The 15,002-nt window shown below is 45.6% G+C and overlaps 1 protein-coding gene across 4 annotated transcripts in view; it reads right to left on the bottom strand.

Annotated features, from left to right (window-relative positions):
- RPRD1B (regulation of nuclear pre-mRNA domain containing 1B) overlaps nt 1-15,002 on the bottom strand; it is a 108,905-nt gene that overhangs the window by 30,775 nt on the left and 63,128 nt on the right. For 2 of the 4 annotated variants that reach the window (XM_077251615.1, XM_077251613.1), the window contains exons 4-5: nt 11,567-11,614; nt 8,323-8,435 (exon numbers count right to left, since the gene is read on the bottom strand). In XM_077251615.1, coding sequence (XP_077107730.1) covers nt 8,323-8,435; nt 11,567-11,614 — 161 coding nt within the window. The remainder of the gene's footprint in view (nt 1-8,322; nt 8,436-11,566; nt 11,615-15,002) is intronic. The other 2 variants (XM_077251616.1, XM_077251614.1) reach the window with 1 other exon arrangement.

Raw genomic sequence — 15,002 nt, 5'->3', positions numbered from 1 at the left:
CTCAGCGGTGCACGCGGCGGCTTCTGTTCCCAGGGATGCATTGCGCGAAGGACGTGTGTGTGTGTGTGTGTGTGTGTGTGTGTGTGTGTGTGTGTGTGTGTGTGTGTGTGTGTGTATATATATGTGTATATATATATATATATATATATATATATATATATATATATATATATATATATATATATATATATATATATATATATATATATATATATATATACACACACACACACATATATACACACATATATATACATACACACACCCACACATACACACAATCCACTGTAAAAAGACATAATGACTAGTATTTTACATACCAGGAGCTTTCAGAGGTCTCTATAAAATTCTACACTTGGCTCCTCCAAAAACCAAGTGCACCATTATGTTGATACAAGCTGTATTCTGTCTGTCATTGCAAGATTTGGCATTATCACTAAAGCACTGCAGCCCACATTATAGATCCTCAGAATTATTCCCCTGCATCAATTTGATGTCTCAAATGTCGCTCCACCATAGTCCTACTTTATGACTGTTGCCATTCACACTTACAAAGTCCTATTCAATCCATTCCTGCTCCATAAACTCCATCTGTTTAGTTCTCACTAAAGTGCTACATTCTCGCTTTATGGAGTAACTCCGTTCTTCTGGGGGCTGTTTGCCTTCTGTTTTTGCACCCGTTGACATTCTCTATACCTGAAAGATAGGTCTTCACTTTTCCTTCAATTAGTCAAGTAATTTGAAGATTCCAGGCTTCGCCACTTTTACGGTACAGATTTTGTTTCTTACTGAGCACGAATAAAAATGGAGACATAGCATATAGCTGATCTTACAGAATCTGCTTCTGTTTCTCCGACCGGAATCTCTTTGCCGAGAATGGCTGCACAAAGCCAATACAAAGCTTCTTCTGTTTGGCCAAAATCTCCTGTAATAGTTTTTGTATCCCCCAGAAGATGGCTGAGAGCCTCTAGATTGGCTCGTAAGGTTAGCAAAAAACGAAGCAATTATTTGTTTATTTTTACTCGATTATAAAAACCATTAATCACATATTATTATCACTGTTCCCATTGGGGCTCACAATCTAAATCCCCTATCAGTATGTCTTTGTAGTGTGGGAGGAAACCGGAGAACCCGGAGGAAACCCACGCAAACATGGGGTGAACATACAAACTCTTTGCAGATGTTGTCCTTGGTGGGATTTGACCCCAGGACTAACCACTTGCTGCTCAGGCCATTAGTTGCTTCTATTCAGTGAAAGAAAACAACATGGCAGAGTACTCACTAAAACTAAAGGCTACGGATTACTCCTAATGACAAGTGTAACCTGCAATACCAGAAAGCAAAACTCCTTGGCTGACAGCTACTACATTTGACCCACTCATGGACATGGCGTGTACGGAGGGACGGGAGTAAAGGTCAATTTACATAGACAAACCAGTGGCAAGATACGTACTGGTGCCAACTGGCGGTCATTTGATTTCCGTTTATAAAGCCCAAAGCAAACCATGCGAAGTGAGCAATCTGTACTAGACCACCAAGTGTGCGTAGACAGCCGTGGTTCTTTCCAGTACGTGTCCTGTTTACACAGGATTTCGCACAGCCGAAAACTGATCTGAGCATTTCGCTCATCCTTCTCATAATCAGTAGCCTTCTTACACGGCAAGATAATGGTGAAATGATCATTTCTAACAATGCTTGTTCACGATTATCTTGCAGTGCAAATGCCCCCCAAGTGATTGCCAGACAAAAACCTGGTGGTGGCTTGTCTCCTTTGAAGACTAAAGGATTGGACATGTTGAAATCCACAGGTCTGATCCATCTCTGTACCAACACATTATAAAAAGGAGGCTAACCACTTACACAGTCCATGGTTGGCGGGCTCACCCGATGTTAAAGAGTTTGTATCAATTATGGAAGTTGTTCCCTATTCAAACATTAGGAGAAAAACTACTGATTACTGAGGGATCAATGGCTGGGACCTCCACTAATCCGGAGAGCTAGACTCTGCAAATCCCTGTCTAAATGGAGCAGAAGTTGAGAATGTAAAACTTTACTTCATTCAATCTCTACAGAAGATAGCCAACACTCAGGAAATCTGGGAGGACAAATGTGGAGAGGGGCAGGGGACAACTGTCAGTCAAACATTCTGTTGTATAAGGGCCACCTTCATAGAAGTCAATTTACTTATCCGTATATTCAACTGTGGGGGAAAACGTAAAGAAAAAAAAGATGTCACCCATGGTTGAATTTGAACTAGGGACACCAGGAACCAATGGCAACCCCGTTAAATGGGAAATTCTCCATTAAAAAACGGTAACCATCAATTAAGACTTGCTGATAAAGCTCAGCCTCTGCACACTAGTGACACTGCTCGCAGGTGACCTAGCTCAGCCCCTGCAAACTAGTGACACTGCCTGCAGGTGACCTAGCTCAGCCTCTGCACACTAGTGACACTGCCCACAGGTGACCTAGCTCAGCCTCTGCACACTAGTGACACTGCCTGCAGGTGACCTAGCTCAGCCTCTGCACACTAGTGACACTGCCCACAGGTGACCTAGCTCAGCCTCTGCACACTAGTGACACTGCCTGCAGGTGACCTAGTTCAGCCTCTGCACACTAGTGACACTGCCTGCAGGTGACCTAGCTCAGCCCCTGCACACTAGTGACAATGCCTGCAGGTGACCAAGCTCAGCCCCTGCACACTAGTGACAATGCCTGCAGGTTACCTAGCTCAGCCTCTGCACACTAGTGACACTGCCTGCAGGTGACCTAGCTCAGCCCCTGCACACTAGTGACAATGCCAGAGGTGACCTAGCTCAGCCTCTGCACACTAGTGACACTGCCTGCAGGTGACCTAGCTCAGCCCCTGCACACTAGTGACAATGCCTGTAGGTTACCTAGCTCAGCCTCTGCACACTAGTGACACTGCCTGCAGGTGACCTAGCTCAGCCCCTGCACACTAGTGACAATGCCAGAGGTGACCTAGCTCAGCCTCTGCACACTAGTGACACTGCCTGCAGGTGACCTAGCTCAGCCCCTGCACACTAGTGACAATGCCAGAGGTGACCTAGCTCAGCCTCTGCACACTAGTGACACTGCCTGCAGGTGACCTAGCTCATCCCCTGCAAACTAGTGACAATGCCAGAGGTGACCTAACTCAGCTCCTGCACACTAGTGACACTGCCTGCAGGTGACTTAGCTCCGCCTCCAAACTAGTGCCACTGCCTGCAGGTGACCAAGCTCAGCCCCTGCACACTAGTGACACTGCCTGCAGGTGACTTAGCTCCGCCTCCAAACTAGTGCCACTGCCTGCAGGTGACCAAGCTCAGCCCCTGCACACTAGTGACAATGCCTGCAGGTGACCTAGCTCAGCCCCTGCACACTAGTGACAATGCCTGCAGGTGACCTAGCTCAACCCCTGCACACTAGTGACACAGCCTGCAGGTGACCTAGCTCAGCCCCTGCACACTAGTGACAATGCCTGCAGGTGACCTAGCTCAGCCCCTGCACACTAGTGACACTGATCGCAGGTGACCAAGCTAAGCCCCTGCACACTAGTGACAATGCATGCAGGTGACCTAGCTCAGCCCCTGCACACTAGTGACAATGCCTGCAGGTGACCTAGCTCAGCCCCTGCACACTAGTGACAATGCCTGCAGGTGACCTAGCTCAGCCTCTGCACACTAGTGACAATGCCTGCAGGTGTCCTAGCTCAGCCCCTGCACACTAGTGACAATGCCATAGGTGACCTAGCTCAGCCTCTGCACACTAGTGACACTGCCTGCAGGTGACCTAGCTCAGCACCTGCACACTAGTGACACTGCCTGCAGGTGACCAAGCTCAGCCCCTGCACACTAGTGACAATGCCTGCAGGTGACCTAGCTCAGCCCCTGCACACTAGTGACACTGCCTGCAGGTGACCTAGCTCAGCCCCTGCACACTAGTGACAATGCCATAGGTGACCTAGCTCAGTCTCTGCACACTAGTGACACTGCCCACAGGTGACCTAGCTCAGCACCTGCACACTAGTGACAATGCCATAGGTGACCTAGCTCAGTGTCTGCACACTAGTGTAACTGCCTGCAGGTGACGTAGCTCAGCCCCTGCACACTAGTGACACTGTCCACAGGTGACCTAGCTCAGCCCCTGCACACTAGTGACACTGCCATAGGTGACCTCGCTCAGCCCCTGCACACTAGTGACACTGCCCACAGGTGACCTAGCTCAGCCCCTGCACACTAGTGACAATGCCAAAGGTGACCTAGCTCAGCCCCTGCACACTAGTGACAATGCCATAGGTGACCTAGCTCAGCCTCTGCACACTAGTGACACTGCCTGCAGGTGACCTAGCTCAGCACCTGCACACTAGTGACACTGCCTGCAGGTGACCAAGCTCAGCCCCTGCACACTAGTGACACTGCCAGCAGGTGACTTAGCTCCGCACCTGCACACTAGTGACACTGCCTGCAGGTGACCTAGCTCAGCCCCTGCACACTAGTGACACTGCTCGCAGGTGACCAAGCTCAGCCCCTGCACACTAGTGACACTGCCTGCAGGTGACTTAGCTCCGCCTCCAAACTAGTGCCACTGCCCACAGGTGACCAAGCTCAGCCCCTGCACACTAGTGACACTGCCTGCAGGTGACCTAGCTCAGCCCCTGCACACTAGTGACAATGCCTGCAGCTGACCTAGCTCAGCCCCTGCACACTAGTGACACTGATCGCAGGTGACCTAGCTCAGCCCCTGCACACTAGTGACAATGCCTGCAGGTGACTTAGCTCTGCCCCTGCACACTAGTGACACTGCCTGCAGGTGACGTAGCTCAGCCCCTGCACACTAGTGACAATGCCTGCAGGTGACCTAGCTCCGCCCCTGCACACTAGTGACACTGCCTGCAGGTGACCAAGCTCAGCCCCTGCACACTAGTGACAATGCCTGCAGGTGACCTAGCTCCGCCCCTGCACACCAGTGACACTGCCAGCAGGTGACTTAGCTCCGCACCTGCACACTAGTGACACTGCCTGCAGGTGACCAAGCTCAGCCCCTGCACACTAGTGACAATGCCATAGGTGACCTAGCTCAGTCTCTGCACACTAGTGTAACTGCCTGCAGGTGATGTAGCTCAGCCCCTGCACACTAGTGACAATGCCTGCAGGTGACCTAGCTCAGCCCCTGCACACTAGTGACAATGCCATAGGTGACCTAGCTCAGTCTCTGCACACTAGTGACAATGCCTGCAGGTGACCTAGCTCAGCCCCTGCACACTAGTGACAATGCCATAGGTGACCTAGCTCAGCCTCTGCACACTAGTGTAACTGCCTGCAGGTGATGTAGCTCAGCCCCTGCACACTAGTGACAATGCCTGCAGGTGACCTAGCTCAGCCCCTGCACACTAGTGACAATGCCATAGGTGACCTAGCTCAGTCTCTGCACACTAGTGACAATGCCTGCAGGTGACCTAGCTCAGCCCCTGCACACTAGTGACACTGCCATAGGTGACCTAGCTCAGTCCCTGCACACTAGTGACAATGCCATAGGTGACCTAGCTCAGTCTCTGCACACTAGTGTAACTGCCTGCAGGTGATGTAGCTCAGCCCCTGCACACTAGTGACAATGCCTGCAGGTGACCTAGCTCAGCCCCTGCACACTAGTGACAATGCCATAGGTGACCTAGCTCAGTCTCTGCACACTAGTGACAATGCCTGCAGGTGACCTAGCTCAGCCCCTGCACACTAGTGACAATGCCATAGGTGACCTAGCTCAGCCTCTGCACACTAGTGTAACTGCCTGCAGGTGACGTAGCTCAGTCCCTGCACACTAGTGACACTGCCATAGGTGACCTAGCTCAGTCCCTGCACACTAGTGACACTGCCCCCAGGTTACATGGCTGAGACCCGGCACTTATTTCTCCTAGCTTCGTACTTCTATCACTCCATGACTCCCCATTCTTTCCTACAAATCTATTTTCTGCATACTGTACACAATGTCTTTATGACAAGCCATGAGAGTAATCCCAAGGCTTATCTGGGAGCCGTGTATGGCGAGCGGCAGGACAGGCTTTGAGGCAGAAGTGATGGAGTACAGCAGTCCTCCTACACTGACAGGCTGCTTTATCTCAACATGAAGCAACATCTGACATGACAGGCTGTCTGCGCGGCCGGCGCACTAAGAAGGCTCTTCACACTGTTTACACCAGAAGGAATTCCGGCTAAAAGAGCGAAGTTACATGTTTATATTATCGGCTCCGTCTCTAATGGCCGAAAACGTTTTGTTTAAACAGCAAATTATCGAGATCTTGTATCCAGCAAGTTAAAATCTTAACTATGTAATATACACATAGATTGTGTATACATAAGAGGCAGGGAGGGAATAATAATTTAGACAGGTTATTAAGGAAAAATGGCTAAGAAACCAAACAGATTAAAATGCAAGTGAAGTAAAGATAAAAGCACGCTGTATACAGTATAACACTATAACCCTACTGCGCCGCTCAGTCTTATACTAATTAATGGTAGGTAAAAAAAGATCTAACAAATGATTGGGCTACTAAAGCCATAAAGATAAGTGACCAGTGAAGGTAAAGTTTCATTAAAGGGGATGACCAGGAAAAGATGATCAATAACCTATTCTTAGGATAGATAATCAATACGAGATCAGTAGAGGTCCGGAAATGATGAAAACAACTTTGGGGGCTGCTGGATCCAAGTACGAATGGAATTAGTCAGGGCGGCTCCATTCAATGTGACAGCTGCTACGCTCTAGATTAGGATCAGCACTGCAGTACCCGGCAGCGGCAGCAACACATTACATGGGACTGCGCAGAGAAGCTCCGCTCGGATTTACATCCGGCTGCTGCTGGGGGGTGGGGGGGGGGTTATCTGATCGGTGGGGATGCCCGGTGACAGGTCACATATTGATAACTGTTGTTCAGACAAACTCTTTACACATTTTGCTATTGTCACGGTAAGGTTTAGGGCCCGCTGCAACTTTTTGAAGGGCAACTTTTCGCTTTTAACTGGAAGCTGCTGCCACTCACAGGAAAAATTATTCCTATTGACAGCAGCTGGATCACAATTCCAGACAACCCCTTTAAAATAAACCACTTCTTATGCTTATTCTTCAGAAAGTATTCCAAGACAGGTGGACAACCTGCACTATACTGGAAAAACTATACTTTTTCTATGAGATCAGCGTTTCAATAACTATCACTTTCCACTGCAATTTAGTGAAGAATCCCATTGCCATGTAATGAATAAGGCTACATCACAAAAGTGACTGTATGGCAGTGCAGCCAAGGGGCATTCCCATCTCCGAGATGCTAATAATAATATGAGCAAATGCCTCCAATTAGAAATGTAGTACAGTTTTTCTGATTCTTTCTTTCCTCATGTGCAGGCATTGCAGGACCTTAGGAATCCATGGTTACGACCACTAGCTAACTAACCATCACTATATCAGTGGTTCTAACCATGAATACCTAAGGTCCTGCAATGCCTGCACATGAGGAAAGAGACAGAGCAAATCAGAAGAACTATACTACATTTCTATTTTGAGGCATTTGCTAATATTATTATTAATATTACACCTACTACATATTGAGACAGGATCTTGGAGATGAGAATGACCCTTTAAATACAGAGATACTGAAAGTTGATCACACACTGTGCTGTAACCATTTTTTGTCCAGGATCACAGGAATTCCAAATCTTGAGTGTAGTCCTGGCTTTAAATGTCAACCCCTTCTTTACATTTATAAGTGAGCAATCAGATCGGAATAGTAACTAGTGTAGGGGCCAAACTCTGAAAGCCCCATTACTGCAGAGTAAAAGGGTCCCTGTTGTGGGCTGGAAAGAAGGATGACCAAGTACGGTCCCTCCCAACAGACTTGAATAGGACATAAGAAGTAGCCAAAAGTGACCACTTGGTTGTTTCCAAAGGCCCAAGCCAAAACAGATGATGAATTAAAAGAGGTATACATCATACTTATTCTATCACTCCAGATTTGAGCAGAAAACTACACTAAAAGGCACAGAGTTCCCCTGGGATTACTGCCCACGTCAGGATGTAACCTAGCACAATGACCTGACAGCAGATCTGACTGTTCTACATTTAACGCTAATGTGGAGACTAGATTGTGAGGCTTTCTTCTCCTAATTAGGGCAGAGGTGAACATGTCCTTGTACGGCCCAGCACTGGCCTCCGCTGAAGAATCACTTGGCAGATATACCAATGTGTCTGCCGACAGAGCGGACATATGGGAGCAACAGGGGTTAATGAGCCCGGCCTGCTCTACAGGGGGTTGGCAGAGATGTGAGGACATACCAGTAAAGGACCCGCTGAAGAGTCCCTTGGCGAGTAGCTTCCAGGATAATCATCTTCCTCCTCTTGGATTTGCTGGAAACCTCGTTTCAACGACACCACCTTCTCTTCCACCACTAGGAAAAAAAATAAAAATCAAATAAAAAATATTGTCCGCAAAATACAGTAAAGGTCTCTAAAGGCCCCGTCACACATAGCGATTTACCAACGATCACGACCAGCGATACGACCTGGCCATGATCGTTGGTAAGTCGCTGTGTGGTCGCTGGGGAGCTGTCACACAGACAGCTCTCTCCAGCGACCAACGATCAGGGGAACGACTTCGGCATCGTTGAAACTGTCTTGAACGATGTCGAAGTCCCCCTGCAGCACCCGGGTAACCAGGGTAAACATCGGGTTACTAAGCGCAGGGCCGCGCTTAGTAACCCGATGTTTACCCTGGTTACCAAAAAAAACAAACAGTACATACTCGCCTTTCGGTGTCCGTCAGGTCCCTTGCCGTCCGCTTCCTGCTCTGACTGAGTGCCGCCGTACAGTGAGAGCAGAGCGCAGCGGTGACGTCACTGCTGCGCTCTGCTCTCACTGTACGGCCGGATCTCAGTCAGAGCAGGAAGCGGACGGCAAGGGACCTGACGGACATCAGATGGTGAGTATGTACTGTTTGGTTTTTTTTACATTTACGCTGGTAACCAGGGTAAACATCGGGTTACTAAGCGCGGCTCTGCGCTTAGTAACCCGATGTTTACCCTGGTTACCAGTGAAGACATCGCTGGATCGGTGTCACACACACCGATTCAGCGATGTCAGCGGGACCTCAACGACCAAAAAAAGGTCCAGGCCATTCCGACACGACCAGCGATCTCACAGCAGGGGCCTGATCGCTGGTACGTGTCACACATAGCGAGATCGCTACTGAGGTCGCTGTTGCGTCACAAAACTTGTGACTCAGCAGCGATCTCGCTAGCGATCTCGCTATGTGAGACGGGGCCTTAAATGACAGACACATAGAAAAGTTATAGCCCTGGGAAGAAGGGGAGGAAAAAACAAACATCGAAAAATGGCATTTGGCATAAGGGGGTTTAAAATAATTAGAAAACCATGTATCATTTCCAACTTTGTATTAGTAGATCACATAAAATCCCAATAAAATACATTTACGTTTGTGGGTGTAACGTGAAAAAATGTGGAAAAGTTAACGGGGTATGAATACTTTTTCAAGACACTGTATATATACATATAAATAGACATATTTAGAATCACACAGATATAACACACAAGATATATAGGAATAGATTACTTACACCTCAAAATAATCTACACCCAACAGTTAATGCCAATAAGCATGGTGGCACTTTTTGGGGTAAAAGTGAAATTTCAAGGAGACAATCAGTAGTTTTGGGAGAAGATAAGATCAGGGGAACAGCTATTGACAGAGGACCTATCAGCAGGTTGAATGTGGCCAGTTATTGCCTTCATATTATTCTTATTTATCCTGTTCTTAGTATTTTTTAAATCCCCCATACGGTTCAAGAGACATGGGCATTTTTATTTAGTGTGCAAAAGTTTTCAAATTTTAAATGGCCTTTACCATGGGGGTCTCTTGGGGTAGGTCTTTAGAGGAAATGGCAGGGATTCTTGTAGACTGCCCTTTGGCTTTATGTTGTGGGTTAGTTCTTTACCAACATCTAATATTTACAAGGTTGATAGCCTGGCACCTTACTTGGCCCTTTAATAGCCGAGTAAAAGGAAGTTGACAGTATTTATCATCAAGTGTATCCGCATCCAGTAAACCCATGCCATCTGCTTTGTCTCGGTGTGAAAATTACCCCAGACGTGCAGCGAAATTATAATTGCTCATTATTTTCACAGTCACCATGTTGATATTTTCTCATGAAACTACAAATGAATAATTACCAATCATTACTTTCACACTCGTACAACACCGACATGGCCACCGAGACTGCAGAATTGTCTGAAGTTGTGACACAATTGGAAGCCACGCTGAGAAAGTACGGGCAAAGAGGGAGACGGAGTCTACACGCTCGGCCCAGTATGATGATTTGGGCTCATTAATGCCAATGTCAAAAAAATCAAGAGTCCACGGGCCAATTCATCACAGCTTTCACACCAGAATTCTGGAGTATAAAGCATCGAAAAGTCACAATCGAGGAACAACTTGGAGTTGCTACTTTTGGCGCTTTCATCCCAGTTTCTCCCAGCTCTGCCAAAATGGGTGGAATTCCGACAGGGAATGCTCATCTAATTTATGAAGAGAAGTGGCGTTCCCCACTGCAGAAATCTCCCTCCAGTCCCTGACTGGAGTAAGATCACTGGTGTGGTGCACAACACTAGTCAAGCACTCCAGATTCATAGAGAGGTGTGGACCTATGCTAGTTTTGATGAATCGGGCCCTATGCTTCCACTTTTGGGCTCCAGTGTACAAGAAGGATATAAATATAATGGGAGCAGAGAATGCCAGGCCAAAATAATTCAGGGAACGGGTGGACGGCAGTACCATGACTAGCTACAAAGTTCATTTCATTTTTTTAATAACTGAAAAACCACCATGTCATGGCATTGACAGGGGGCATCCTCTACATCTAGAGGAAATGGTGTAATGGGCTTGAAGATTGTAGAAGGTCCTCTCTCCTCCTGTACCAGTTGTGACTTGTATTGTTTAAGATTATTGTACTTGTTTTTATTATGTATACCCCTCCTCCCATGTAAAGCGCCATGGAATAAATGGCGCTATAACAATAAATAATTATAATAATAATGGGCGATTAATTGACCCCTTAATGTTAAGGCCTGAAAGGGCCATAATAACCAGCATTTTTTTTTTCTGTTTTAACCTCTTCAGTATCTATAATTTCTATATTAAACATAAAAGGCTGTATAATGTCTTGTTCTATTATTGAAAAAAAAAAAATAATGGCATTTTATGGTACATAACATGGTGTAAAGAATGTTTGCATTTTTTTTTATTTGTATTTACTGTTCAGGCCTAATAAGAAATAAGCTTTTTTATTTTTATTTTTTTTGCTGAGGGGAGAGGGTGGGTAGAACCTTTATAAAATATCAAAACTTAAGGGGGAAAGAAAAAATTAAATACCCCAAGAGATTACGGTATATAAGATCTCAGGAGAACAATATTTGACCTTATTGTGCAATTTTTCCACTGTAAATGCGACATTCATAGTAGACCCAGATATAGATAAAAATAGGAAAACTGCTTGTGTTTTCTTACTTGCGTTTTTGTTGCGGGTTTTTCCCAACTCATTAGCATGGCTGAAATCTGCAAGAAAACGATGAAAGAAATTACATGCTGCCGATTTAAATTTGCCAGGAAAAAATAAGATAGGGGTGCATGAGACTTTAAGGAACCTTATTCTCTTTGTTGGTACGAAGAAATGCTTTAGGTTTTGTGATAAAACCAAACAGAGAAAAATGTGTCCAAAAAAAAAAAAAAAAAAAAAGATGCTGTGTTTTTGAAAATTGCAGCATGTCAGTTCTTACAGCGTTTTTTCCCCCACAAAAAGCAACGAGTAAGTGCAAAAACGCAGCAAAAAAATGCAGGCAGCAGGTTTTGACACATTTTTGGTCCAAAAACCTAAGCTGCATTATGTTTTTTGGGGTGGGCACTAAACGTTATCAGCATGCACAAGAGATAACAAAAACGCAGCAAAAAAAAGTGAAAAAAACCACCCAAAACCTGCTTTTTGTAAGCAGCGCCTTTACTGCCAAGAGAGCAGGTTTTGACGGCAGAAAAAAAAAAAACGAAGCAAACACGCAACATGCGAACATTGCGTATGGGTCAATTGGCAATCACTTAATAGCAGATTTTCTGTTTCTCTAGACCTAAAAAATACCAGAATATTTTATCAGGTAATTGGACATCTATTCTTTTTATACATATTATGTACACTTGCGCCTTTTGCAGACATGAGCGCTGTCCTAGTGCAGTGAAGGATGGATATAATGCAATGGTCTTATTTCTATTGGATTTTTTAGATTAAATTACACATTCATTTTTTATAGCTTTCATTAAAACAATAATTTCCCGATATAAAAGTATAATTAAAAAAAATCATTCAACAGGATGAGATCATGGACAGCGGCCCGAGTTTTAGAGGAGATTAAATTCACATTAACGCGTCCCTGGAGAGCTGAGTGAAATGTTTCCTAATATGAGGAGATTCCTAGAAGAAATGGATTCTCAGACGCTAATTTCCCTGTACACCTTTAAGCTCATTTACAGGAGTAAAGCGAAGGAGCCCCCATTAATCTCTGCGGCAGTCATTCTGCTCTCATCATTACAGGACAGCGCAGGATCAGCGGCTAAAAGCTTCCCAGAGCGCAGCGGCCTTCTCCGTAACAGCAGGAGGACCCGACGCGCGCTCCATCACAGAGGCCTACCTGAACGATGAGCCCGCTAATTATACAAGCTAGAAAATAACGGCAGGGAGCACAATGCGTGACTAACCCCCGAGTCACTGCCTTTATACACACTCTACCTGCCAACGCATTTATTGTTTTTGCCCTGTGGATAGGACCTGACAGAAGAAATTAAACCAGTGTAAATCCTTCTTTCCTCAAAGTGCAGCTAGAATCTGAATAGGGGTATTCGAACAGACGTCAGCGGCCTGCCCATTTTCCAAAAAACACAAGTGAATGATTTAAGTGGACGCCTCGGCGAGAATTACCATTTTCTATATATTGGTGAAGTTGTAGGAAATTACCAGTGTGATATTCAGGCGTCTTCATTCAAAAAAGCTTTTTAATCAGCTTTCTTTTCAAGTCAGTGGGAAATGCATACAGAATGCTCGGGGCAATGAAGTAACGGGGGGAGGCGGGTGGGAGATCCGAGAGAGTATAATGCGCACTTCCTCAGAGACCTCAATTTCAAAATGGAGGGGAAAAAGAAAACTACAGTCTTTATAATGACAACTGACTACACAGATTATTACAGGAGACCTACCAGAAGAAATGCACACACGGCTCTTATAACAGACCCCGTCATTGCCACAAATATGTAGCTTTTTTTTCCTATTACCTATGAATCTGGCATAGTATTTCTTTCATTTCGCAGCTTCTCCATTCCTAACATATGACCCCCTTTTCCCTGTATCTAAATCTAGTTTATACTAACAAGTAGGTGTGGTCTTCAACACTTCTGTATAAGGGAAGAGTCAGACGGCTGTGTAACTTGGACGAGGATCGCAACGCAATGCACGGACTGGCCGGAAGCTCTCCCTACCAGAGCGTGACAGCTGTATAGAAATACACGAAGCTGTCATGCTCAGGTCGGGAGAGCCACCGACAAGTCGAAGCATTGCGCTGTGCTTCTTGTCTGACTTATACTGCCGTCTGATTCTTCCTGAACAAAACTTATAAACAGGGAAGAGGGGCCATACCTAGGAACTAAAAAAACACAAGCAACCCAGGGTTAGGAGAGAAGGGGCATTTACACCAAGTAAAATTATATATTTCTGAAAAGTGACAGATTTTCTATAAGAGATGCAAATAAAAAAAATTAAAAAAAAACACACCTCCTTACTTCTAAGTTAAGATATGGTTGATTGGAGTCTTAGGCCCAAAGCCTGAGGTCGCACCCTGAATAGACTGATATAATTGTAATCACTGACTAAAAAGAGAGAAAAAAAAAAAACACAACCTTGAGAGCACCACTCCAGTAGGTATTTTTTTCCCAGTGCTAAAGCTGTGCCACTTATACTTACTAGTCACAGTGTTCAGCTCATCCCGACGCCGCTCCGGCCAGTGCTGTCATCTTGTGACCACAACTTCTGACTGACTGAAAGTCAGAGTTAATGGACACAAGCTCTATTTGTACCATAAGCCTCGTTCTCTAACTTGAGTAGTGACTTCTAGATTGCCCAGCAAACACTGGAGTGATCCGGCCGGTCACTAACTACTGGAGACGGACCGGCGCAGTGCTGAGTAAAGATGAAGGCGGTGGCTGGTAAATATTGTACAAAAGGCAGGGAACTTAGTCTAGTGACACCACTCCAGTGATAACGCTGAAGTGGTGCTTTTAACTTTGCTAAGGCAACTTGAAACTACTATGGGTAACAGAAGTGGAAAACGACGTTCCCTTCACAGGCGCAGCAGCAAGCCATTATGGGTGGTAGTGACTGGTGCTGCAGCTTGCCCCATGCTCTTCAGTGGCAATGTGAAAAATGAAGGCAAAGTGCTGTAGCCCCTTTAACCCCTTCATCCCCAGACGATTTTCCATTTTTCATTTTTTCCTCCCCTTCTTCCAAGAGCCACAACTTTTTTAGTTTCCCGTCAATAAAGCCGTATGAGGGCTTGTTTATTGTGGGACGAGTTGCACTTTCGAACGACAGCATTGATTTTACCATATTGTGTACTGGAAATTGGGAAAAAAAATTCAAGTGCGGTGCAATTGCAAAAAAAGGTGCAATTACACCAATATTTTGGGTTTTTCTATTTACCATGTTTACAAAATGGAAAAACGGACCTGGCAAAATGATTCACCAGGTCAGTATGAGTAGGCAGATACCAAACATGTATAATTTATTTTTTCTTTAGGTGGTGACCGGAGAACATGGAGGTTACAGGATGTTGCTCAAGTCAGACCAGTTGTTCAAACAGCTGTTACCCGTAGCCCGCGGCTGTGCAGGGGTGTGAGCGGGGGGCAGTGA

This window comes from Ranitomeya variabilis, chromosome 4, assembly GCF_051348905.1.
Source record: "Ranitomeya variabilis isolate aRanVar5 chromosome 4, aRanVar5.hap1, whole genome shotgun sequence".
In the NCBI taxonomy this organism is placed as follows: Eukaryota; Metazoa; Chordata; class Amphibia; order Anura; family Dendrobatidae; genus Ranitomeya; species Ranitomeya variabilis.
The sequence above is the reverse complement of the archived record's forward strand: the minus strand, read 5'-3'. Positions and strand labels throughout refer to the sequence as shown.